General features: G+C 41.2%; 2 protein-coding genes across 4 annotated transcripts in view; one reads left to right on the forward strand and one right to left on the reverse strand.

Annotated features, from left to right (window-relative positions):
- Positions 1–1,368: 1,368 nt before the first annotated feature.
- Positions 1,369–17,763, forward strand: LOC127638406 (F-box/LRR-repeat protein fbxl-1-like). 3 transcript variants are annotated; one of them, XM_052119921.1, is made up of 8 exons: positions 1,369–1,642; positions 10,324–10,425; positions 10,500–10,814; positions 11,011–11,682; positions 14,862–15,080; positions 16,118–16,276; positions 16,873–17,090; positions 17,494–17,763. In XM_052119921.1, exons 1-8 carry the CDS (start codon positions 1,616–1,618, stop codon positions 17,702–17,704), a joined length of 1,923 nt encoding a protein of 640 aa, XP_051975881.1. In that variant the 5' UTR covers positions 1,369–1,615; the 3' UTR covers positions 17,705–17,763. The 3 variants fall into 3 exon arrangements, with proteins under 3 accessions (XP_051975881.1, XP_051975884.1, XP_051975882.1); XM_052119924.1 differs by having other exon boundaries at positions 16,139–16,276; XM_052119922.1 differs by having other exon boundaries at positions 10,518–10,814.
- Positions 17,764–19,954: 2,191 nt separating this feature from the next.
- LOC127638204 (engulfment and cell motility protein 3-like) overlaps positions 19,955–27,609 on the reverse strand; it is a 33,388-nt gene continuing 25,733 nt past the window's right edge. The window contains exons 18-21 of the mRNA XM_052119626.1: positions 26,623–26,727; positions 26,410–26,489; positions 25,695–25,775; positions 19,955–22,321 (exon numbers count right to left, since the gene is read on the reverse strand). Of these exons, the coding sequence (XP_051975586.1) occupies positions 22,109–22,321; positions 25,695–25,775; positions 26,410–26,489; positions 26,623–26,727 (479 nt within the window). The 3' untranslated portion in view covers positions 19,955–22,108. The remainder of the gene's footprint in view (positions 22,322–25,694; positions 25,776–26,409; positions 26,490–26,622; positions 26,728–27,609) is intronic.

A 27,609-nucleotide genomic window follows, 5' to 3' on the forward strand; every position in this document is an offset into this window, starting at 1 on the left:
TTCAAACTTTTCCCAAAGTACATCTTGGTCACTAGTGGTTTAGCAGCTAATTCCCTCTTCGATGACTCCAGATAATTTCAGTTTCAAGAGGGCAACTCTGATGAGGGCATCCCAGGAAAAACCAAAAGGGCCAGTCAGACTCCTAAATATGGCTATATAATACATAAAACTATGCATTACTACTACTACCAAAATAAAAAACAAATAAAAAAAATCATGGTGGGTCTCTAATGGGTTAAAATTAGAGACCATTATATATATCTATGTATGTATGTATGTTTTGCAATTGTGTGTGTGCTAGTTACACTATTTATAAGAGAAAGATTGAGGAATACTAAAGAGGTGGGGGCACAACTCCAAAAAATTCCGGGTAAATGAATGCATTTAAGGGTGAATACATTGACTTTGTTTAAAAGTTCATATAACTCAGGTTATAATATAATGTTTTTTAACAATGTAGAATCAGAAAGAACTTTATTGCAAGGTATGTTTTTTTTTAAGAAAGTCCAGAGTTCAAAAGTCCAAAGTCCACTAGCAGCAAATGGGGTTGTGGGTCACCTTTTGGGAGATGCAGCAGAAACTGTTTTCCCCACTCCAGGAACAGGTCACTGTTGACCCACCCCATTATCTGACATCTTTACTGTTGTGTTGGGTAGGGACCACAGGAGCCACTCTGCCTTCGTACGTTTCCCCTTGAATTTAATCATGGTGCATGCCGGTTAGAAATCTGTCCGACATGCTTGCTCTGACATCATGGTGACGTATACCAAAAAAGTCTCAAGCAAGGCACGCGAAGTTGGATTTTTCCAGCTGCAAACTGCAAGCATGATGGGAAACAACTGCGAAGATACAGCTTAATGCTCATTGGCTTAATTAACCGTGATGAAAAACAAAAAAGCACTGAAAACTTGTAAAGTTTTAAAATAGCTAAAATGTGTGTAAAATATTATGTCTGGCAATGCAACATATTATAATGTGACCTCGTGATGTTTAGTTCTCTTCTAAAAATTTTGATAATTCTTTTTTGTTAATCTCTAATATCATGTTTTATGTCTATAAATATGTGTATAAATTATCTGTGAATATTCCCAACACTCTGACAGTACGATATATGTATGGGATATGTGATTTTTTTTATTATTATTATATTTCTTAAATATCTCAAATACATGTCAGTTTAAAACTAAAAATGGATGGAAAGACACGTCTTATTGGCTAAATTAAATAACAGGTACATTACATGTCTTTTTAATCATATTTATTTCATTTTAAAGCAACAGAATTTAAATTATATTCACTAGCTCAGCAAAAGCGCGTGAACGTGAATCCCGCGATATCTGCCTTTGATCTCGAATGTGTCTCATCCAGTACGAGAAGTGAGAAATGTCCGACTTGACAGCACATTTCACTCCTTCCCAGACTGCAGCAGTGTATTCTCGTCTATTTTCAAGGCGAGGAGTTTGGCATCTCGAACGAGTCTATGAATGTATAGCAAGTTGACAGTCCGCGAAAATCCCAACACTTGCCTGTCAATTTAATGGCACAATCTCGATTATAAACACGATTGGCATAACTGATAATATACGGTCATCATGCCTGAGGTGAGCTCATAGCCATGGAAGGTCTACACTTACCCATCGAGGTGAGTCCGTCCATACATCAGATACTGATTAGGCCTGTTGTTTACAGCTAACATGGTACTGCTTATGACGATGTAATTCTCTTATCTAGTAGTTCAAGCATAGGACACCATCGGTGAAGAAGATATTAGTTTATATTCTACACTAAGCCTTTCAGAAAGGGTTAAACTTGGTTTACATACTGTACACACGCGCACTACCATGGATGTCATATTTTACAAGTTCCTTGAGTACCATGTTCATAACATGTAATGGATGTGAATATGGTAATATACAAGTGCCAAAGTATTAACATCTGATACTATCAGTGACAGTTTCAGATATTAATACCTATGACACTTGTATTCATGGTCCATCACTGTATCTTGGTACTGCTACGGGGCTGTTTTACCTCATTATTATTGTGTTTTATTGTGTGCTACATGTTTTATGGTACGTAGTCGATAGATAACTGATATACAATATCCAGAATATTTACTGATACCCTACTGAATGTAAGAATAAGTAGGGGAAACCTAAGTGAATTGCAAAAACATGTCCAGGTCACATTTTATCTGAAAAAGGGTAGGATAAATTAGACTATATTATTGCTTAAAGACAATAAATTATATTTTAAGAACCCCAACTCTTTGATGAATCATTTGACTTTTTTGTAATTCCCGATTGTGTTCAATGATAATTCTTTTTAGAATTACTAGGGATGCACCGCTATGAAATTTTGACCGATACAGCTTTTAACAAAATACCATAATCCAATACCGTTATTTAGCCACTTAACTTATTATGTCAACTTATCACTGCTTTTCTTTGGAATTATGCCTTTAAAAATGTACAAAGAGGTATCTTTTCCCTGCTCTAACAATAAATCATTTCCATTGAACATGGATTGAATCTGTTGAACACAAGCAAAAAATTCCACGGAAATGTCAACCACCGCACAGAAAAAGAAAAAGTTTAAACCAAAGCAAAAAACCCTCCTTTTAAATTCTGTATCATAGCGGTATAATTGACATCCAGACCGCTAGAGGGGACCGCATGCAGAAATGCAGCCTTTTAAGGTTTAATAATCGTGCAAGCCGGTATTGCGATTTCGATCTTAATTCAGTCAATAATGCAGCATTAATGGATATCAAACAGATACCTCAGAAGTCAAAGTCTGCTGGTTTTAAAGCATTTTAGATGGTTTCCCACATGTAGCCTATATGTAAGTTCAGTTTTCACAACTGTTAAGTCCGTCTTTTCAACATTAAAGGTGCTATATGTAATATGTTTACTGTACTAAACCATAAAATGACCATAATATGTCATTAGAGAATTAGGAAACATGCTAATTTGAAATACTGGCTTCCGTGATAACAATGCTACAGCCAGTATATTTTACATTGAAGTTTCCATTCCAGGCTGGAATTTCTGTTTATGTTTTGGCCTGTTTGATCCCGCCCACTGCCCAATCACCTATAGTATTTCAACACTGCCAGGTTGCCAGATTTGAAAAAGTTTGCAGGCAAACAACACCACGTACTGCAGCCATGGAAGCCAGCAAACGAACTGGATCAGAGATAACAGATTCCACCTGGCCTAAAAAGCCGCTCATCTAAAAACCATCCATCTAAACACAACCACAACCAGAGGTGTAGTAAAAAAGGACAAACATTGGAGATGCCTTTGGAAGATGGAGACAGCTTAAAGCCCAGAAATCCTTTAAAACGGATGCTGAGTTGGCTAATTTACATGTCAACATTCTGGCGACCCGCATGAGCTTCGAGTCTCTCCAATATTTTAAATTTGGACTGCAGTACCCATTTCAAACATTTGTTGTCAGTCTTACATATAGCACCTTTAACAACAGAATGAGAAAGAATAAAAATTAATTAAATATTACATATTCTTAGAAATGCCAACCCTTCCACATATTGTGGCTATTATTATTTCCCTATCGAGAGGTCTCTCCTATTGCGTAAGTAGCTTACGCTATGGGAAAACTCAGTTTCTCGAGAAATATTGAAGTCTTTATGTAAAACGCATTGCAGCTGCACAGCAGACAGTGATGAGCGAGGCAGCTCGGTCATTGGCTGTGCTGCGGCAACTGCTCGAACCAGTGACGGGGCGACTTAGAACGCGTGACCAATGGGGCCGCGTCCCGCATTCGCGCGCTCAGAGCCTGCTGAAATTAGCATATGAGGGCTATATAATGAATGTCCCGTCATGCCAGTTCTTTTAGATTTAATCTCCTTCAGCGAAGACCTTCTCTTTGCTGGATCCTCCGGATTTTTGGAGTCTTTCGCCGCCGTGGACAAGCTTACAGCGGGACTGCTGAGAGGACGCCGGCATCTTCAGCCGCCTTCGAAGCCTTCTGCTACGCCATCCAGCGCGCATCGCATATCCTTTACTGAACAATCGTTCGCCCCCGCGACGCTTTTAAGAGTAAAAGAGTTATTTTCCAGGCGTTGTTTCAAATGCCTTCAGCCTGCGCCTCGTGCAGAGGCCCTCTTTCCGACGGAGATCGGCACACCATCTGCACTCGCTGCCTGGGTCTGGACCATGCAGAAGCTGCACTCATTCGGGCCTCACCGAGCTGCGCACTCGCTTTGCCGTTTTCACCGCAAGCGAGCCGGCTGCCCCCGTGCTGCCACCTCTGTTCGAGCCGCGCAAGAAAAAGCGCCGCTCACAGAGGCTGCCAGAGCACCCCGACTCCGGTGATGTCACGCCGGCTCAGTCCCCGCGGGCATCACCGCTACCAGATGTCTCCCCGCCGCCGGTCCATTTCACGAGAGCGGACCTGCACCCCTCCAACAAAGCGGTGGGTCTCGTCTCATTCGGCACATCAGGGAACGACGACGGAAAGGATGACAGCCTCTCTCGACGCTGCATCCGACGACTGGCCGGGCTCGTTCGACCCCGCGCCATCGGCATCAGCGGACACGAGCGCGGGCACCAGCATGGACTCGGAGATCGTCCGTATCCTGTCTAAGGCCGTGGAAGACCTCGGGCTCGACTGGTCTTCTCCGGAAGAACCCGCCCGCAGCCGGCTGGATGAGTGGTTCCTGCAGGGGCGCCGGCAGGCCCCCCGACAGAGACCCTCTCCTTTCTTCCCTGAGGTGCACGACGAGCTCACAAAGTCATGGAAAGCCCCGCACTCGGCTCGCCTAAAGCCTTCTTTCTCTTCTTCGCTCTCCTCAGTGGACGGCGCGAGAGAAAGAGGCTACGAGGCAACTCCGCCCCTAGAGGAGACTGTGGCCAACCATCTATGCCCACCCTCCACCGCTGGATGGAAGGCCAGAGCTTCTCACCCATCGAAGCCGTGCAGAACCACATCAGCTCTCACCGGTCGCGCATACGCCGCCGCCGGTCAAGCTGCGTCAGCGCTGCATTCGATGGCGGTTCTACAAGTGTTTCAGGCCAAACTTCTCCGCTCTATGGACGAGTCTGGACCTGAACCCGATGCTTTTAAGGACCTGCGCAGTGCTACGGACGTAGCTCTGCGAGCCACAAAGGCCACCGCCCAATCCATTGGCCGGGCCATGGCTAATTTGATCGTCCTTGAGCGCCATCTGTGGCTAACGCTAACGGAGATGAAGGACGCGGATAAGGCACCCTTCCTTGACGCACCTGTCACTCCGAGCGGCCTGTTCGGACCTAACGGTGAGAGATTTCACGGAGCGCTTCACTGAGGCGCGGAAGGATTCACAAGCTATGCATCACTTCCTGCCTAAGCGCTCCAGCTCATCTCAAAAACCGCCCCAGCAGCAGCAGCGAGCCAGGGCAGAGCCGCCCGTCTCCCAGCCGAAGAGCAGACCTGAAAAGGACGCTCGACGCCGCTCGCGTTCCGCTGGCCGAAGAAAGCCGCAGGAGCAACGAGGCCCTCGACCCAGAATCACCCTGAACACAGAGCCTCGTAAGTCTTCCTAGCAGCAGGAAGAAAGAGAGGGAGTACGCGTCTCGCAAATGCCGGACCGCTCCCTCGCAAACATTTAAAACATTACCCAGTCCCCTTACAGGCGGCTGGAAATGTGTTTACAGCAGTCAATGGGCCAGTCATAAAACTCGCTCACCTGCAATCAAATGCCGTTTTCACGGCGACACACAGAAATCACCAAAAGAGTCATTTTCTGCCTGTGTCACTAAGGGTTCACATGTCCACACTAAAGTGCGCATTCCCACATATCAATACTGTCCAAACAGTGCCAAACACCTCCCCAGCTCAGACTGGATGTCTCAAAAATGTAGATCGTGTGCCTATTGTCATGTATGCACCACTACACACAAGCACTGTTCCCACAGTTATAAACACTTCCCCAGTAAAAACGGGAAGTGCTATAAGTGTAGCGCGTGTGCCTGCCGTATTGCACGCACCCCTACACACAGCTACCCACACAGTTTCAAACAGCTATGCCGCAAACATCACAGATGCAATGCGCGAGCTAAGAAACTCCCCGCTAAATGCGGAAAGCTTTATGAATGTGGCGCGCGTGCCCATAATGATGAATGCACCCCCACTTCAAAACACTGTTCATACAGTTTCAAGCACCTCTCCGACTCATGCTGTGAGCATTTCGGAAATAGCGCATGTGCCTGTACTCTCACATGCACCTCTGCACTCGGCACTCAATACGGCTGCTCAGCGCGCACCTGCGCCTCTGAGAGCCGTAGATTCTGTGTTAGCACAAAGCGATTTGCCGGCGGGGCCCATACGTCACTGCGACACGCCCCCAGCCGGCATTCAGCCCATATCTGTGCGAGCAGAAGCCTGGGAAAAAATCCCCGACATGCCGAAATGGGTTTTGAACATAATAAAACACGGATACTCACTTCAATTCGCTCGCAGACCACCCCGCTTTTCAGCGGTGGTCGAGACGAAAGTGAGGAAAGATGTGTCACATGTTCCACGCACCGAGGTGCTCAAACTGATAGAGAAGGGCGCTATAGAAACTGTTCCTCCCTCTTTGAGCGAGGCGGGTTTTTACAGCCGCTATTTTCTCGTCCCGGAAAAGGACGGTGGCCTTCGCCCCATCCTGGATCTCAGACATCTGAACAAAGCGTTAATGATTCGCTCGTTCAGAATGTTAACAACCAAACATATCCTCGCGCAAGTTCGCCCCGGGGATTGGTTTCTATCAGTGGATTTGAAAGACGCTTACTTTCACATCCCGATAGCGCCTCACCACAGGCCCTTTCTGAGATTCGCTTTCGAGGGACAGTCATACCTGTACACAGTACTACCATTCGGCCTATCATTGGCCCCCCATACATTCACGCAATGTATGGACGCAGCACTTTCCCCCCTGAGACAGCAGGGAGTGCGGATACTGAATTACCTCGACGATTGGCTAATCATAGCACAATCAGAGGTTCAGTTAATGACACACAGATCTTGGACTATCAGCCATTTACAATGCCTGGGTCTGAGAATAAATTTTGCAAAGAGCGTGCTATCCCCCAGCCAGAATATTTATTTTCTGGGAATAGTGCTAGACTGAGCGCGCTCTCTATTCGACGCCTTGCAACATCGTTCAGAACGGGCGCGCACGCCCCCGTCAAACGATTTCAGAGAATGCTCGGCCTCATGGCCTCGGCATCAGCTGTACTCCAGCTAGGATTGTTGCACATGCGTCCTCTCCAGCGCTGGCTCAAGAGCCGTGTCACGCGTGGCGCTCGGGCCACTTTTTGATCAGAGCGTATCACGGCTGTATAAAAGCCCTGACGCCCTGGAAAGCCATAAACTGGTATCAAACCGGCGTGAGTCTGGGCGTGAATACGTGGAGAAAAATGATCACGACAGATGCCTCCAAAATAGGATGGGGGGCCCTTTACGAGGGCAGGCCTGTTTCCGGCTTTTGGTCAAACCCGGAAAAGCGCCTACACATAAACTGTCTGGAAATGAAAGCGGTCGCATTGGCTCTCAGAGCCCTGCTTCCGTACCTGCGAAACGAACACGTCCTGGTCCGAACGGACAACATGACGGTAGTTTCCTATATAAATCGCCAAGGTGGACTCAGGTCGAGCTCCCTGCACTCTATGGCCAGGGAGCTCATCCTATGGTCACAACACCACCTGCGCTCGCTAAGGGCAGCGCACGTGCCAGGCGTCCTGAACCAAGGAGCGGACATGCTATCCAGAGACAAAGTTCTCCCAGGAGAATGGTCTCTCCACCCTCTGACGGTTCAGTGGTTATGGCGAACCTTTGGCGAGGCAGAGGTGGACCTCTTCGCCTCCAAGGAAAACGCGCACTGCCCTCTCTTCTTCTCAAAAAGCACGGACGCGCTCGCCCAAGTTTGGCCGAGCCGCCCCTTGTATGCTTTTCCCCCGATCGCGATGCTGCCTCAGGTCATCAGTCGGATCAGGGAGGTGAAATGTGCAGTGCTCCTGGTAACCCCACTCTGGAAAAACCAGACGTGGTTTCCAGAGCTGGTACAGATGATGCAATCTGCCCCATGGCCGATTCCGCTGAGGCAAGACCTCCTCGGACAGGCCAGCCGGATGATTCTTCATCCCTGCCCCGATCTGTGGGCCCTCCATGCATGGCCCCTCAACGGGTTTCCGAGAACCTCCCCAGTGGAGTTCTGAAAACCATTACTGAGGCGCGAGCCCCCTCTACGAGGCGCTTGTATGCCCAAAAGTGGAAAGTGTTCAGTGACTGGTGTGATACCAAGAGCTTGAACCCCAAAACGTGCGAGATACCAAGTGTACTCGCCTTTTTGCAGGAGCTGCTGGAGGCGGGCCGCACACCCTCCACGCTCAAAGTCTATGTGGCTGCCATAGCGGCGTCACACAATCCTGATAAAGGACATTCATTAGGAAAAAACGATCTGATCGTTCGTTTCCTAAGAGGCGCTAGGAGGATGAACCCTCCTCGCCCACCTTCGGTGCCGATCTGGGACCTGGCCACGGTCTTGGACGCACTCAAAGGTGCCCCGTTCGAACCTCTCCGAACCGTGCACCTCAAGCAGCTCTCGCTCAAAACCACGCTCTTGCTGGCACTCGCTTCAGTTAAAAGAGTGGGCGACCTGCACGAGCTGTCATCAAGCGCTGCTTGCCTGGAATTTGGACCTAACGACTGCAGAGTTGTCCTTAGGCCAAAGCACGGGTATATTCCTAAGGTGCTCTCTACACCCTTCAGAGCACAGGTGATATCTCTGGCAGCGCTATCGTCCTCAGCAGACGAAGGTGATGCAAATTTACTCTGCCCGGTCAGGGCGCTCAGAGTATATTTGGAACGTTCTGCCCTGTTCAGACAGACGGAACAATTATTCGTATGCTTTGGCGGCCGAACTAAGGGTCTCGCTGTCTCAAAGCAACGAATATCGCGCTGGATAGTGGATGCTATAGCGCTAGCTTATGGAGCCAAGGGCCTTCAATGCCCCTTAGGTGTCAGAGCTCACTCTACGAGGAGCATGGCCTCCTCGTGGGCATGGTCAAGTGGGATACCCATTGAAGATATTTGTGCGGCGGCAGGCTGGGCCTCGCCTTCGACATTTATCAGGTTTTATAACCTACAGGTCCCCTCACTGCATTCCAACATTATATCAGTCTGACTGTGGAATGAACTGGAGTATGTATATGCTGGGCATCATCTCCCTTATAAGGTCCGTCTCTGACCGACTTAGAGGGTTTATTATGCGTACCAGTACACAAAAGCTCAGTACATGAGATATGTGCTTGTGTTTGTACAAGGAGCGCCCCACCTTGAAGGCAAGGGCGCCCTGTCATACCCCACTATATAGCTCGCCGCTGGCCGGCTCGTGGAATATCACTTTGCTTTAAGGCTCAGGCACCTGCCTCTGGCTTTATAGAGCGAAGTCAGCACGCACGGCGTTTTACATGGTGTTCCCATAGCGTAAGCTACTTACGCAATAGGAGAGACCTCTCGATAGGGAACGACTCGGTTACTAACGTAACCTCGGTTCCCTGAGAGGAGGGAATGACTATTGCGTAAGCTGCCGTGTCTGTGCTTGGTCAGTTCGCTTCAGTCGATTGAACCTAAAAGAACTGGCATGACGGGACGTTCATTATATAGCCCTCATATGCTAATTTCAGCAGGCTCTGAGCGCGCGAATGCGGGGTTCGAGCAGTTGCTGCAGCACAGCCAATGACCGAGCTGCCTCGCTCATCACTGTCTGCTGTGCAGCTGCAATGCGTTTTACATAAAGACTTCAATATTTCTCGAGAAACTGAGTTTTCCCATAGCGTAAGCTACTTACGCAATAGTCGTTCCCTTCTCTCAGGGAACCGAGGTTACGTTAGTAACCGAGTCGTTCTATGAATTAATTATAAATTAACCATAATTTTTCATATCAGTGTTTTCATGCTTATAACCGATACGCCGATGGTTTTAATTTGGTTAATAATTGGCTGATAAATATCAGCAGCTGATACGTGTGTACCTACCTTTAAAATACTGCAATATAGTGATTTCTTACTATTAAAACAGCATAAAAGTGAAAGGCACTCCAAGAAAAACTACCAAGATGTACAGTATAAATACTTTACAATGTAAATTGTTAGCATTACAGCAATATTAATTGGGAGGGAAATTGTGCTTAATTGTAATGAAAATAATGTCACATTGGAAAAAATAAAATCTTAATGGTCCTAAAACAGGCTTCATTTTCATAATGTGAAAACATAATGTTACATGTTCTTGAGAACTTTACAAAAGAGAGCATAACCTGTGTCTTTCTTCCAGATAATCTCATATATATTGAGTTATCTTCATGTAACGGACCGCAAAGAGGCATCACTGGTCTGTAAGAGTTGGTATGAAGCAAGCCAGGACAATCGTTTTCAGGTTGTTCTCATTTTCATTTGAATATCAAGATTTTTGGTCCATCTCTGGTTTTAATTGCATATACTTTACTGCAGAAAAATGTCACATTCAAGTTCCCTGTTTCACCATCTTCATTGGACTTTATCCGGGCACTTGCAAGGCGCCCTCGATGTGGCTTAATAATCCTCCATCTTGATGGGTCCAGTCTGTCAAGACAGGTGCTAGTGGAGGTTGGGACTCACCTCGGCCCTTTCTTGGACACTTTGGCTCTACCTGGCAGCAGCATCACTGAATCCTCACTGTTGGGCCTCCTACCACATCTGACCAGCCTCCACAAACTGGACCTTCAGGGGTTGGACAGCCTCTTTATGTCTGGAGCCTTTTTGTCCAGAGAGGAACACCGTCAGCAGGTTGCACCTTTACCTTCAGTTTCATTTTATCTGTGAACATGAGTCCATATAGGCCAATGCTGTGGTTCTTTATGATTGTATTGGCCAATGCCGAGTAGCTTTGTTTTATTTCTTTGCTGAAGCCATTTTTATTCACATTCAGTGCTTGGCGAGTGTTAATTTTGGACCGTGTCATTTTATCATTATCCATTCATAGGTCCATCATGCATTGAGGAACTTGGAAGAACTGGACCTGTCTGATCTCCGCTATCTCTCAGACCTCTCTTTCAACCGGCTAACCAGTTGCGTGCCCAGGTTACGTCAACTGGCCCTGGCTGGATGCCACATCGCTTTCGAATTCGACCCGTACCGAGGTTGTCCAGTTGGGTCTGGCTCCTCCGCTCTCGTCTCTCTCCGTAACCTCCTGAGTCTTTTACAGAAGCAAGCTTCCACACTTCGCAGCTTGGACTTGAGTCGCACCAGCATCACTCCTGAGTCCCTGCGCTCCATTGCCCAGGTGCCAGGCCTCCGTCTAGAGGAGTTGAGTCTCCGTGGCTGTAAAGAGCTGACTGACTATGCCATGGAAGTCCTCTGCACGCATCAGAATGCTCTGAAGATGTTGGACCTAAGTGCGTGTACAGAGTTATCGAGTAGGACAGTGCTGGCTGTTGCAACCAAGCTGAAGGAGTTAAATTCGCTCTCCCTGTCTCAGGACTGTAAGATAATGAATAAAGGCTTGGCCGAGTTGATGGCATTGCCTTGTTTGAGCACTCTTGATTTGTCGGAGTGTCTGCATGTCAGTGGTGCAGATCTGGTAAAGGGATTGTCCGCTCCACAGCCCAGGGCTCAACTGAAGATCCTGAGCCTTAGGAATTGCACATATATAGGGGTGAGACTTTGAAGGAATATTGAATATAAGAGGTTTTGCATGTGCGTCAATAATTTGGAAGATGTATGACCGTGTATAAGACTGATTGAATGTTGACAGTATATTCGCAGTGGTGCCGATATAAAATTATGCAACATCGCGAATATTGCAAAGATTTGAATGGACCTTTATTTTGAAATTAAGTTTCCTAAAGAATGTTTTATTAGATTATCTTTGCAATCCTTCCTTGTCTCGCGATTCGCAAGTATAAGAACATTAACACAGAGATGTTTTAATAGCAAAAATGGCATTAGAGATGGCAAGTTCGATTCACTTATGTGAATCAGCTAAAACTTTCAGTTTCAATTAGTGTTTACATGCATAACAAAATGCTGATAACTACCAAAAATTAGCTTGTAAAAAAAAATCAGACAGCGCAAGTAAATCTTCATCTGTTTAGTCTTTCCTTTTGATGTCAAAATAGGCATGCACACTTGTGCACATTGGATAAGTCGGTAAGAATGCGGGTAAAGGTGTTTACATGCAACATGAAACCAGAGTAATGGGAAATAATCTATGCTAGCCGATCGTTTTATGCTTAAACCGTTTATGATCTTACTCCGATAAAGGAAAGCTGTTTAAGGCGTTTACATGACTACACACATTGAGTGCATTTACATGCACATTCTTACACCAATTGTGGTTTATAAGCCAGCAGCGTGTGTGGTCATGTCAACGTGTTAAACGGCTTTCCTTTATCGGTGTAAGGTCATAAATAGTTTAATAATAAACCAATCGACGTGTGTAATTTATTTGCTCATTACTCAGTTTCTGTGTTGCATGTAAACACCTTCACTGGCAAGTGTGTATGCCTCTTCAACGTTTGACGTTAAAATCTGAGAATTACTAGATTACATCAAATCTCATGTAAAAGTGTTGTTGTTTTTTTTGCTTTGTATGATTTTTTGAATAAGCTAATTATTAGGTGTAATCAGTATTGGTGTGCATGCAAACTGGCTCATTGTCAACTTATTAACCATAATCGGTGCTCAAACAAAACAAAGCTCTGACTCAGTGATTAGTTTTCATCATCATTTCTCTCATTATGTATCAAAATAGTTTTAGTAATAAACAAACAGCAATATTAACCTATTGCTACATTTACCATTTATTGTTATATAATAGCATATTAATTAAATTAAATAATGATTGTAATTCTACCTTGTACTTATTTAGTATGGAAAACATGCTTTGATTATTTATCTCCCAGAATCACCCAGTTAAGCCATTTTAGAGAAAATGCATCCGAATGAGTTTTATTGCCAAGTATGCTTACACACTCAAGGAATTTGTCATGGTGACAGAAGCTTCCATTGCAAATGGAAACGATTTATACATACATAAAACATATACATTTAAACATACAGTTGAAGTCAGAAGTTCACATACACCTTAGCCAAATACATTTAAATGTATTTAAATCCTCAGTTTTTCACAATTCCCGACATTTAATAGTAGAAAACATTCCCTGTCTTAGGTCAGTTAGGATCACTATATTTTAAGAATGTGAAATGTCAGAATAATAGTAGAGAGAATTATTTATTTCAGCTTTTATTTCTTTCATCACATTCCCAGTTGGTCAGAAGTTTACATAAACTTTGTTATTATTTGGTAGCATTGCCTTTAAATTGTATAACTTTGGTCAAATGTTTTTGGTAGCCTTCCACAAGCTTCTCACAATAAGTTGCTGGAATTTTGGCCCATTTCTCCAGACAGAACTGGTATAACGGAGTCAGGTTTGTAGGCCACCTTGCTCGCACACGCTTTTTCAGTTCTGCCCACAAATTTTCTTTCGGATTGAGGTCAGGGCTTTGTGATGGCCACTCCAATACCTTGACTTTGTTGCCATTTTGCCACAACATTGGAGGTATGCTTGGGGTCATTGTCCATTTGGAAGAACTTCCTAGCTGATGTCTTGAGCTGTTGCTTCAATATATATACACATAATTTTCCCTCCCCATGCACCAGTTCCTCCTGCAGTAAAGCACCCCCACAACATGATGCTGCCATCCCCATGCTTCACAGTTGGGATGGTGTTCTTTGGCTTGGAAGCCCTCACCCTTTTTCCTTCAAACAAAACGATGGTTATTATGGCCAAATAGTACATTTTTTGTTTCATTTGACCAGAGGAAATTTCTCTAAAAAGTAAGATCTTTGTCCCCATTTGCACTTGAAAACTGTAGTCTTGCTTTTTTATGGCGGTTTTGGAGCAGTGGCTTCTTCCTTGCTTAGGAGCCTTTTAGGTTACTTTGATATAGGACTCGTTTTACTGTGGATATAGATACTTGTCTACCTGTTTCCTCCAGCATCTTTACAAGGTCCTTTGCTTTTGTTCTGGGATTGATTTGCACTTTTCACACCTAACTACGTTCATCTCTAGAAGACACAATGCATCTCCTTCCATGGCTGCTTGGTCCCATGATGTTTATTTTTGCATACTATTGTTTATACAGGTGAACGTGATACCCTGAGGCATTTGGAAATTTGCTCCCAAGGATGAACCAGACTTGTTGAGTTCCACAATTGTTTTTCTGAGGTCTTTGCTGATTTCTTTTGATTTTCCCATGATGTCAAGCAAAGAGACACTGAGCTTGAAGGTAGGCCTTAAATACATCCACAGGTACACCTCCAGTTGACTCCAATTAGCCATTCAGAAGCTAATTGCCTAAAGGCTTGACATCACTTTCTGGAATTGTCCAAGCTGCTTAAAGGCACAGTTAACTTGGTGTATGCAAACTTCTGACCAAGTGGAATTGTGATATAGTCAATTAAAAGTTAAACAATCTGTTTGTAAACAATTGTTGGAAAAATTACTCATGTCATGCACAAAGTATTGTCCTAAATGACTTGCCAAAAAATATGCGTAGTTCGCTAATATGAAATCTGTGGAGTGGTTAAAAAATGTGTTTAATGACTTCAACCTAAGTGTATGTAAACTTGTGACTTCAACACTACATATAATGACATAAAACAACAGATATAACTATCAAGATACAAAAATAAATCTCAAAATACAAATTGGATATTGACAAAAGGCTGAAAAATTGACAATTTAATAGCCGTATCACCCAACCCTAACCATGTATTGACTAACCCATTTCAGCTAATTGTTTTTTATATTCTCTCCTTTTTCCAAACAGGATTCAGTCATATACTCCCTGACACAGCTGCTAGGCAGTAACCTAAGAGAGCTGGACCTCACCTCGTGCATCTGCCTCACTGACCTGAGCGTCCACGCCATTGCAACCTACCTGCCTGGCCTGGTGGTTTTGCGACTTGGCTGGTGTAAAGAGATCTCAGATTGGGGGCTGCTGGGGATGGTGGAGCCCACCAAGCATTGTGAACCAAGAGACAAAGAGGTGTGATTCTAGGGATTTTGCTACACTCTAGTCCTCTTAATGTATAACTTTATTATTTTTATTATATTAAAGGTACACAGTATTATTCTGGGCTCTCTATTAAGATCAGTGATTAAATTGCAAGTTGCTTGCAGAAGAACATTCATCATCATTGGTGTATGAGTGCGAGTGTGAATGTGTGTGTGAATGGGTGAATGGGACAGTATAAAGCGCTTTGGTAACCTCTAAGGTTAAAGTGCAGACCATTTACCATCACTCAAAAATCAAATGATCATGAGAGCAGATCTTACTAGCTACACCAAGAGTCACAAATAGTAGACATAAATCCAAAAACTATGCCACCTGAGCAAGCTTCTGTTTTTGTTTACAGATATGAAATTTAACCTGACAGCTTTGAATGGATAATCATTATTGTTTGCAAAAATGTGCTTTTGAAAAGATTTTTTATGTAACTAAAAATTTAATGAGAATTCCTCTGTAGTGTACCTTTTAATTTTTTCATTAATATTATAAACTATGTCATTTCAAGTTATTTAATGAATTATAGCCACCAGTAGGCTTGGAATCAATTCATTTTCATCCATCCATAATCAGAAGATTTTCCAGATTATCTATATGTATCAGGACTTTTGCACAATAGTCTGTTTTTTCAAACATATTGCTCCACAAAACCTTGGTAAAGTGGGTCACTTTAAATTCCATTAAATTAGACCCAAATCTTTATCAAAGGACATTATTTACTCGAGTCATTACTGTAAGATATATTGTGTATATCTATCTTTCATATAGCCTACACACTGTATTTACAATTAAAAATATCATTTTGTGGTTTGACAGCTTGAATGAAAGACCTATTCAGTGCTACATACAGAGAAATTGCATAATAAATGTTCAGTTTGCACAGTTACACCAGTTTCATACACTAACCTGCAAACTCATCAGTCACTTTGTTAATTCATAAAGAAGTTTAAAAACCTTTGCACCTTTGGACTGCCAACTGCTTTTTTAGGACATTTGTTAACATGGAATTTCTCCAGCCACACAGTCTGCCTTTCCAGGAGAAACCACAGCTAGTGACAGATAAGGACCTGGGTGCTTTCACGGAACAGGCAGGAGCATCCCTGTTGGCCATCAGGGACCTTCAGAAACTGGACCTATCAGCCTGCTCTAAATTAACTGACACCAGTATTACACAGGTCAGTAACATAATGGAGAGGTTGTATAAATGTTTATTGTGAGTGATGATACTTGTATTTGAAGTTTGCATTGTGCAGAAAGGTCAATCTGTGATATTTTGATCCTCCATTGGTAAAATTATATTACAGACTGTCATGTTGAATGTTAAAGGGATAATTTACCCAAAATGACAGTTGTGTCATAATTAAACTTGTATAACTTTCTCTTTTATGGAACAAGATTACCAGGATATCCGAGCTATTCTCTTCCATACATTGAAAGAGAATAGGGACCAGGAGCTGTTAAGCTCCAAAAAGGACATAAAAGCATCATAAAATATGTTTATATGACTTGTGCATAAGTCCTCCGAAACTATATGATAACTTTGTGTGTAAAACAGACTGAACTTTAAGTCATTATTCACTAAGAATCCTTAACATCCTTGGTCACATTCACTTTTATTTTTATGGAAAAGAGCAGCTTGGACATTCTGTTATATATAACTCCTTCCTTCTGTGTAAGTCATACGGGTTTCGAATGACAGTGCGAGTAAATTATGACAGAATTTTCATTTTGGGTGAACTATTCCTTTAAACACTTCTCCTGGTACCCTCAGGTACTCCGTTTCCCGGAGCTGCGGCATCTCTCACTTTCTATGCTGCCTGAGATTAGTGATGAAAGCTTGGTGTCTGTAGCCTATCACTGCCGCAGCCTCACCAGCTTGGCCCTCAGCCACTGTCCCCAGATCAGTGACCAGGGCATGGTACGGGCTCTCCCACTCCTTCACAGACTACAACACCTGTACCTGGCCTGCTGCAATGCCATAACTAACGAGTGAGTAAGCTCAACTAATGTTATGTTTTTGTTCAAAATAAAAAAAAATTTGTGGTCTTGATAGATAAAAGCTTACATAGCAGTTATGATATACATACTTTTGTTTCATTTCCAGTATTAGAAAAGGATTTCCTACACTTCTGCTTACTTCTTAGACTTGACTTACAGTATCTGGGACAAAATTAGACATCTTGATCCAAATTAAAAAATATTACAAAACCTGCCAAAACTATGTCAAATTGTAATCATCTTTAAAATAGTAAAAGGATGGGGAAATAGCCATCATAGTTAGTTTAAGACTGTGTGGGACTGATTTGACATATTGCACTAAATGCTTACGTCAAACTTACCAGAGAGCTTCGCTTTTTGATCATTGCTTAACCCGATTAATTTGTTCCTGTAGAACTCTTTCTATAATTGCGCTGCACTGTGACAGACTGAGAACCCTCGATATCTCCATGTGTAAAGACATTACAGTGCACCAAGTGGACCACCTTCAGTCTCGCCTGCCATTCCTCGAGAAAGTCCAGTGTCGCTTTGTCAACGGCGCAGATGGTACTATAAATAATATCTGTAATACAAGAAATGTTAATCATTTGAAGAAATATAATTAAAGCACTTTTAGCTCTGATATTAAAGAAGAATCAATTACAAAATACTGCATTTTCTTTGCATAGGACATTAATTGCAGATTAAATGAGAATATGGTCTGTGTCCGCTCATTTCTTATTTTTTTGGTAATTAACATTTTTCATTAAATCTTACAGTAATAAGAAAAGAAAGATAAGAAACATGGCCTTAATTACCTCGCTAAGCTCCTCCAAGGTCATTTCAGAATCAAGAGAATATCTTTGCTCAGTCATCAGTTTAGTGAGATCTAATTGTTCCTCAAAATTTCTATTATCCTCATCAGTAGACGAAGACTTGGAACTATAGAGATCAAGATAGAATACTTTAAAAGCATTATTAACTTCAATGGTCAAGGCAAATATTTCACCACCAGCAGATTTCACTGTGGGAATGGTAGAAAAAGACACTCTCTGTTTTAGGTATCTAGCCAAATGCTTCCCTGCTTTGTCCTTGGAACCAAAGTATGACTGTTTTGCCCTGAATAGCCAAAAATCCACCTTCCACTACAAAATTGTATTATATCTGTATTTTAATCGAGTCATTTCTGAGGCCATCAGATGACATTTGACACTTCAGCTCTGTCTCTGCACTTTTAATATTTCCTTCCAACTCCACAAGTTCTCATACTTTGGATTTTTTTGTGAATGAGGCAAACTGTATGATCCGACCCCCTAAGAACCGTGTGCCTCCAGAGCCACACCCACAGAGGATCCTGAGGACCAAGTGTTTTAAAGGAATAGTTCACCCAAAAATGAAAATTCCTTTAAGACAGACTTTAAAGCTTGAAGATCTTCTAACTTGATGCGGCATCTAAAAAACAAGGTGCAGTGGTCAAAGACTTATGTCTAGTGCATTCCGTGTGTACGGCCCCTTCTAATGCATTCAAGGTACACATTTAATAAGTATTTGTGTCTCCTGGGAATTTAACTCATGACTTTGGTGTTTTACCCAGCAGGAGAAACAATTGATACATACAATTGATTTTGTTACCATAACAAAACAAATAAGATAAAGACATTAAAGCTTTTATATTATATTTTATTCCATACAAAGGGGAAAAAAAATCTTGAATTATCATCACATATCATTTTCAGGTGATAAAGTGGTCACGTCAAAATCGTTAAACAATACTAGAAGTTTGAAAAAGAAAGCTATGTACAGGACAGTGAATACAGTAAATGGATTGATCTAACAGAAAAAGAAACAATGACATCATTAGATGTGTGAGTACCACAAAAGAACACTAAAAATCAGAGAATTATGGCACAAGTTCACAATAAATTTTTCAACTCCATTCATGCAGTAGCCATAGGTCTTCAAACTTTAAAAACATTTATTTGATCTTGAAACATAAAACATTTGATGTATTTTAATCAGCATACTAAGTGCTGGTTATGTGGCATTAAATCCACAATCAGACCTTTAGCCAAAAATAGTTAGTGGAGGTACCTTATTCTTGATAAAATGTAATTAAATAATATTTTAAAAACGGAATCATCATGAATACAGTGCATCTTCCCTACAGAATACTGACATAAATATAACCCATACAAGGGTATCAGCATTTTGAGAAAAAAAAAAAATTACATTTATGGAGAAATCAAGTGGCTATATCAAAATGGATTAATTTGACCAAATATAAAATAGTTATATATCAGGTGTAATTGTAAATTTCCTTGATTTATCAGTTTACACCTGGATGCTTGTGTTTTGTGATAAAACTACAACCCTGAAAATACAAATCACATACCAATATATTTATGCAGTGTCATCAAAATCACACTTGGGCAATCTACTCCTCTATTACAACATGCAAATGTTCAGTTTCAAAGCATTTTCCTTATGGACCAAACCAAATCAATTCTCTCAGGAATCAATTTCACATGTTTAATTTACTCCAAAACACTTACTGTTTGTGTGCATCTAGTTACGCAACATACTTTTATTTATGAAAACATTATAGATAAATATACAGCGCATGCCTCCATTGTAAATATGGCACCCATGCATCACTCTCTATTGTATAGCTGAATTTCACATTGTGCGTTGCTGAAGTGAAATATACTGTATGTACCTTGCAAACTATTCAACTGTTGAATTTAAGTCTATAAAACCCCCAATTACGAAAAAGTTGGGATAGTATGAAAAATGCTAATAAAAACAAAAATGAGTGATTTTAAAATTATATTCACCCTTTTCTAAACTACAACTAAACATATGTTTTACCTTGTGAATTTCATTGTTCTGTTTTTTTTTTTTTTTTTAAATGTACAGTTATTTCAAATCAGATGATTGCACAATACGGCACTCCAAAAAAGTTAGGACAGTCGAGAGTTTACCACTGTGAAACAACTTCTTCTAATAACACTTCAGCATTTGGGCACTGAAGACACAAGTTTGTTAAGTTTAAAAAGTGGAATTTTCCCTCATTCATCCATTATGCAGCTGCACAGTTGTACGGGGTCTTTGTTGCCGTATTGTGCGCTTCATAATGCACCACACATTCTCAATTGGAGATGGTTGAAAATTCCGGGATGTCCCTGGAAAAGATGGTGCTGGATGGCAGTATATGCTCCTCCAAAATTTGTACATACCTGTCTGCATTAATGATGCCCTCACAGATGCGTGAGTTACCCATGCCATGGGCACTGGCACACCCCTGGCCCATACAGACACTGGCTTTTGGACCTGACGCTGATAAAGGCTTGGATGGTCCTTTTCTTCTATGGCCCGGAGAACACGACGGCTGTGTTTTTCAAAAACTATTTGAAATGTGGACTCATCATACCAAAAAACATGGTTCCACTGTTCTACTCTCCATCTCAGATGAGACCGAGCCCAGAGAAGTCGGCAGCGGTTCTGTGATAGTGTTGATTTAGGGCTTCTGCTTTGAATAATTAAGTCTTAACTTGCATCTGTGGATGCTGTGGCGAATGGTGTTGACTAACAAAGGTTTACTAAAGTAATCCTAAACCCATGATCATATCAATTACAGATGAATGATGTTTTTAAGACAGTGATATTTGAGGGATTTGAGATCACGTACATTTAGAAGTGGGTTTCGTCTTGCCCTTTACGCACCGAGATTTTACTATATTCCTTGAATCTTTTAGCTATATTGGGCACTCTATAGGGTGAAATATCCAAAATCCTTCCAATTTGTCTTTGGGGAACATTGTTCTTAAAGTGCTGGATTATTTGCTGAAGCATCTGTTGGTAAATTGACAAGTCTCGAATGATCCTTGCTCTTGTAGGACTAGGCTGTTTTTGGAGCCTCCTTATATACTATGACACGATTACCTCAACTGTTTAACATCTCCAGTTTCACATCGCCTTGTTATTTCAACTCGACAAATTGTTATTAGTCTCAATTTGCCCCCTGTCTCAACATTTCTGGAGCATGTTGCAATCATTTTATTTGAACAAGGTAAAACATCATATAATATGTAGTTGTAGTGTTTTCAATTTAGCAAAGGGTGAATATAATTTACAAATCACTCCTTTTTGTTTATTAGCATTTTTCATACTGTCCCAACTTTTTTGGAATTGAGGTTGTACTGATTGACAGTGAATACATTAAGCTTTAACATTGTACCTGTTGAAAATGTACCACTCTGAGTCTTAAAGGTATTGTTCATCCAAAAACTAAAATTCTGTCATCGTTTATTCACCATCATGTTGTTTTAAACCTGTAAGAATTTTTTCCCACAGAACAAAAAGAGATTTTTATCAGAATATCAGCCTCAGTAACAATTCATTGAATGGAAAACAGTTTATGTAAATGACAGAATTTTCATTTTTGTGTGAATGATCCCTTTAAAGCCATTACAAACTTGGAGGATACCAACAATCTCTAATAACGTCTTTAAACACTGTTTCTGACAAATATTTCCATGTTTCCGTCCTAATAAATTGCTTGGTCTCATTAAATGCCATTTAGTAGATTTCAAATTGTTTGGTAGAAGCTAAACAAGTAATAATAGGAAGAAAAAAAAGTGTGCGTAAGGACCTAATGAGAGAATATCATACAAGTCTATCGTACAAGTGTCGGAAAGGCACATTTTGAGGCAATATTCCATGCTGAAAGCTAACAAAAAGCAACTCCCACTGCAAGGCCATCTCATTCACCGCAGGCACTTAGATTATAGCACAGCGCCATAGAAGGATGCATAATTAAATCAAAAGTTCTGCAATCTCTCTATGATTGTACAAGGCGCTCTAACTTATATTAAGCCCTGAAATGTTTATTCAATGTCTTTACACTCCCAACTGCAAAACCTTACTGTGTCAGAGCTACCACTTAGTGGCCATTTTCCAGCATCCAGTTGTTATCCTTCTTGGTAATGCAGTAATTATGGATGACCAAACATTTATGGGTGTCCGGCACATTACTGTTCAGCTTGGCTGAAGTCGTAGCAGAAGTTGAAGTTGCTAGGTGGTTTGGGGATGGGTGGGGCCGTGTCTGGGATGGGGACATTCTCCAGGTCTAAGAGGCGAAGCTTGATTTCCATTGAGAGGAGGATCTCCAGTTCGCTGCGCATGCTCTCACTGCTCATCTCTTTGCCCAACAACACGTTGAGTCCGTCTGTCCATAGACAGAACTGTCAGAAAGAGAAAAACTAAAGATAAAGTACAGCATAGTATAAACTCACCATTATAATTATCACAACAATACCCATTTTTCCCCAACATAATTGTCAATTTAACACATTAAATTGGTGTGATTACTTCTATAAAAAAAAAAGCATTGATTTTTCTTTGCGCAATTGCCTGCCATGAGCAGCGCTGAATACTGTACCATCCCTCAGAATCTCTCTCCAAATCTCAGTTACAATTGAGTTCACTGGGGGACGCTGTGAATGTGTCGTAGAGGTGTTGAATGAGAGAAGATATGATGGCATCTGTGCTTTTGAAAGGACATCCTATTGTAGCTCTAACAATACTTGTAATATTCTGCTCTATTGACATTTGTTTCTTGTTGGAGTCATGCAAACCAACGGATGAAGATATGCTTTTATAGTGGGGAAAAAAAAACTGCGAAGCGCTACGAGAAACTCTGAAGTTTATAAGTACGTGTGTATGTGCGTTAAATCTCTTAACATGGGAAGAGTGCATTTGTTTTTCTGAATAACGTGAAATGATAAAAATGTGAAGGCCTTTATGTAGACTCAGAGTTTATATATGTGCATTATCCTTATGCCATCAGTATTGGTTTCTATAGCCACTTTTCCACTATCAGGCCACTGTGAGCCAGGTCTATCAACTGGCCAGTCAGGACCAATAACCTCGGACCTCAAGCAGTGTATCATGTTATCTAGTATATCAAGTTTATATTGAAATGTAAATAGCAAGATAATTTAGCATTGACAAATCACTGACTGGAACTGCCATGGGTGTCCCAAGTGATCTCCACTAACAGCGGGATGATATCCCAGTCAGAGTATGAGAGCGGCATGATTTTGCCTTGAGCGAGGAGTGTTTTTTTTTTTTTTTTTTTTTTAATCGGAGCGTCATTGTTTTTCTCTATCATGGGCAAAAACACCGGTTAACAGACCTTAATGCAATAATTCACCATGTGTAAAGCAGTGTTAAACACTATTGGCATGAAGGAAAGATGGAATTTCTGATATAACCAGAAAGAATGTGATGATAAAAAAAATACTAATTTAAAATCTAGCAGCACTTGGTAATGTTCGACCTCCAGCGCGAAGGTTAATTTTGCTTTCTGTTTTCACACTCCCTATTATTGAGTTAAGCTTGCGGTAAAGCTTGATTTAACTACCTGCTTGAGTCTCGTCTCTCTATTCTTACGTCAACTGGCATAGAGTTAAAATTAATGTTGGGATGGCGAAGGAGAACACGACTGGGGAGGTGAATGCCACGATCAAATGTTTGTAGTGAAATCCTAAAAGACGTGTCCAAAAAACATGTTAATCCCTTCACATGTGGAGAGAAAATCTAAAAAGGTCAGTAATACAGATATCCCCTATGAATATTTTGAATAAGCATATCAACATTCTAATCTAATGCATCTAAATATTAACTGTAGGCTATTATGTGCCACATTAAATAGAACTTTTAACGATGCAAAACACCAACTGAACTAATCAACATGTTAATATTGTATATTTTGACTTAATCGATTGCCATCTAAATTTATTCTTGTGCTGTAGGCTAATTTATTCGTTATATATTTGCAGATGAAGAAGCTCAGCATATGCGAATAGAGGGAAAAAAGTGTACAACACTCTGAGAATGCATTTGTTTTTTCCGTGCACAGAATTATAGTGCAAGGTTAATTAAAAGTGCAACAATAGAAAATAATAGGCAATAATTAGGCTATAATACATAGACCTAATAAGGTTTTTTTTGGTAATTTATTAATTTGATTTAATGTTTAATTTTTGTTATGGTAATTTATAAAAAAAAATTGTTTGCAAATTTATATTTTAATTACATTTTATTTATTTTTTGCATCTAGCAATTTATTTCATTGATCAAACCCAGAGAATGCTGCCGATATGTTTAAAAAGTAAGCTATAAAAATGATTTAGTCTTATTTAGCTAATGTTAGTGTTCTAATAAAGCATACTGTATCTTTTTTTTTTTAGTATTGAGAATTTATTTTTCATATTAAAAATATGGAGTGGTGGTGGCCTAGTGGACTAAAGCACATAACTGGTAATCAGAGGGTCGCTGGTTCGATCCCCACAGCCACCACCATTGTGTCCTTGAGCAAGACACTTAACTCCAGGTTGCTCCGGGGGGATTGTCCCTGTAATAAGTGCACTGTAAGTCGCGCTTTGGATAAAAGCGTCTGCCAAATGCATAAATGTAAATGTAAAAAGCATACTGAAATAACTTTACAGTGGAGAGGTAGTTGGGCGCTAATTTTGCCATGGAGCGAACACGGAGCAGTGTTTCTCTAACCCAGGAGTGCGGAGCGAGCCAGGAGCGGGAAATGGACAACCCGGAGTGGAGCTGGAGCAGAGTGATTAAAGATTGCTTTGAGCGCGGAGGGGAAATTGTTGCCGCTCATCTCCACTCACATACTCTGATCCCAGTACACCGTCTATGAAAGTTCACCGAACCATGGAAAGTAATTTCTTTGGATACCACTTTGTCTATTTTTCATTTTAACGTATTTGTACTGTGCCTACATTTATTTATTTTTTTCCTGAACCTGTACAGTTGTGTGGTGGATACACAACCTGGGAAGTTCAGTGAAACTCTGCCTTTGACATCGAACCTGCCTCAATCCCCCGTTGGACTTTTTTGGCCCTAGGGTAATTGGCGGGCCAAAGGCTATTGGCCCAGAGAAAGCCCAGAGTAAGCACGATGAAGCTCTGGAAGTGCCAGTGGGAACGCAACTGGCACTGGCCCACACTAGCACGTTCTCGTTTGGCCTGATGATTTTAAGCTCCGGGTGAGTGAGATGCTAAATGCATATAACTTTGGATCTATAATAATTATATATGGAGTTATTGTTATTTGAGAGCCTTTCTCAGTAAATATTTATATATGTGATTAATTGCAATGAATTAGTGTAATTAATCTGCATATCAAGAAGTTAATTTGATAAAATAAATAAAATCATCGATTGACAGCCCTAAATAAACCTTTATTATGCCAAGTTAGACCCTTTTAGATTTCTTCAAAAACCTATGCCGATGGTTTTTTTTTTCCTCACTGCTCCTCTGATAATTACGCGTTTTTAAATTGAAGCGAGGGCATGCAAATAAAAATTTAACTATATGAATCAGTAATGTATCAATTGATTGTAAAATGTCATTTAAATTGGATTGGATATTAACAAAAATTGTTAAATGGCAACAAACCAATTAGTGGTTTATAAATGGAGGTGTACCAATGAAACAGCCTATGTGTTGTCATAATACCAGCTGAATTGAGTTACCAGTAGAATAACAGAGCGAATAAAGCAGTTCAACAGTTGGGGAAAAAACATGCACTCACATCTGTTCTGGAAGAGGCGATGAAATTCAAACTATATTCCTCAACGTCATATGTGATGCTGAAAGCCAAGTCTAACACCTCCTGCAAAACCAACCCAAGACAGTATTAAATCTTTTTTGTGATCAAATTAAAGATCAAATTATGATGACAAACTTTCACAATTAAGAACAGTAATGTACACCGATTAGCCACAACATTAAATGCCACAAATACTGCCCCTCACTGGATGTTTTTTGTTTTTGGTACCATTCGAAGTAAATTCTAGGGACGGTTGTGTGTGCTTCATGATTTTGACCGTGGCTTGATTGTTGGTGTCAAGACAGAGTTACAATTTCTGTAACTGCTGATCTCCTGGAATTTTTCACACACAAAAGTCTCTAGAATTTACTCTGAATGGTGCCAAAAACAAAGCATCCAGTGAGCGGCAGTTCTGCAGATGGAAACGACTGGAGGTCAACAGAGAATGGCCAGACTGGTTCGAACTGACAAAGTTTACGGTAACTCAGATAACCACTCTGTACAATTGTGGTTAGAAGCATAGCATGTCAGAATGCTATTCTGAGATGCGGGTTGGCACTGTTTTGGTGGCATGAGGGGGACACACAATATTAGGCAGGTTGTTTTAATGTTGTGGCTGATCGTATATAGCGTCTATTTACATTTTATGATCAATTAAAGAATTATTATAAGCCCTTGTAGAAGATTTTCCATATACCTTGGTCTGTTTTCCCTTGTTCTCTTTCATGTGAGGACAGTCTTTGCCAGTCAGCACATTTTTGATGTCTGCGACAGGAACTGAGATGAGCAGACCAAAATTATATGAGCATTTTTTGATAGAAGTCAGGGGTCACCCACAGGTCTCAAAAAAAAAACACATTGTGAAAATGTGAACATGCTCATTCTAGAGCAGTAATTCTAGTGTACTCACTCTTTTCCTGAAGAGTCTCGATGGAAGGCGTCTCAGTCTCCTCATCTACATCTCCATAGTGCATGACTTTGTGATTAGGAGAAAGCCGACAATACCACAGCTTATCTGAAAGACCAAAGACAATTATTGCAAACAGAAGGTCTTTCCAAAACACGCCATACATTTTTACAACATCAATCTATCAAACAACAGATATTTTTCAAAGTTAAACATTTAACACTGGCCCAGGACATTTACAGGACAACCCAGAACCTGTTTGGGGGTCAAAGTTTGCCTTCCTTCTAGCTAAATCGGCCAAAATAAAAAATATCACTGTCTTTCTCCATCAGTAATAGGGTTGGGCGATGTCCCCTAAATTGGCAGTTGACGATGTTGACAGTAAAACATCGCGATGGACGATGATATCGTCGGCGGGGGGATTATAATTTCGTTATTTTACTAACCCAGCTAATGACTCGTCGGCACTTTATCAGTAGTTGCACGACACGTGAAGAATTTTTTTTTTTAGCTTTCACTTAAGAAGAGTTGTGCACTTTTTATTTTAATATATCACTTTACATAAATACTATTTTCCACTTAAAAACTATAATTTCGTTATTTTACTATCCCAACTGACTCATCCAGCTTTCCAATAGGTTGCACGTAAGGGGAAAAATATTTCTTCCACTTAAGAAGAGTTGTGCACTTTTAAGCACTTTTTATTTTAATATATCTCTTTACATAGATATTTTTTTCTACTGAAAAACTATAATTTCGTTATTTTACTAGCCCAACTAATTAAGTAGCCTACTCATCCGGGCTTTTTAATATATTGCGCCTAAGAAAAAAAAAGTCGTCTTTGGGCAGCCTTCTTGCGAAGAGAGTAGCCACAGCCACGCTCACTGATGAGCAAAAGGTCGAGGCAGAAATGACCATGTACCTGCAGGAAATGGCCATTGATGGGGAAGAGGACCCGCTGACTTGGTGGAAAACGAACGACAAATGGTT

The sequence above is a fragment of the Xyrauchen texanus genome, chromosome 46 (assembly GCF_025860055.1).
Source record: "Xyrauchen texanus isolate HMW12.3.18 chromosome 46, RBS_HiC_50CHRs, whole genome shotgun sequence".
NCBI classification, from domain to species: domain Eukaryota; kingdom Metazoa; phylum Chordata; class Actinopteri; order Cypriniformes; family Catostomidae; genus Xyrauchen; species Xyrauchen texanus.

Excerpts from the sequence above, each read along its gene's own strand:
- LOC127638406 (XM_052119921.1), top strand. The coding sequence starts at position 1,616 with ATGGAAGGTCTACACTTACCCATCGAG. Across the intron at positions 10,426-10,499 it reads GCCAGGACAATCGTTTTCAG|AAAAATGTCACATTCAAGTT; the intron begins GTTGTTCTCATT and ends ACTTTACTGCAG. Across the intron at positions 15,081-16,117 it reads GTGAACCAAGAGACAAAGAG|CCACACAGTCTGCCTTTCCA; the intron begins GTGTGATTCTAG and ends GAATTTCTCCAG.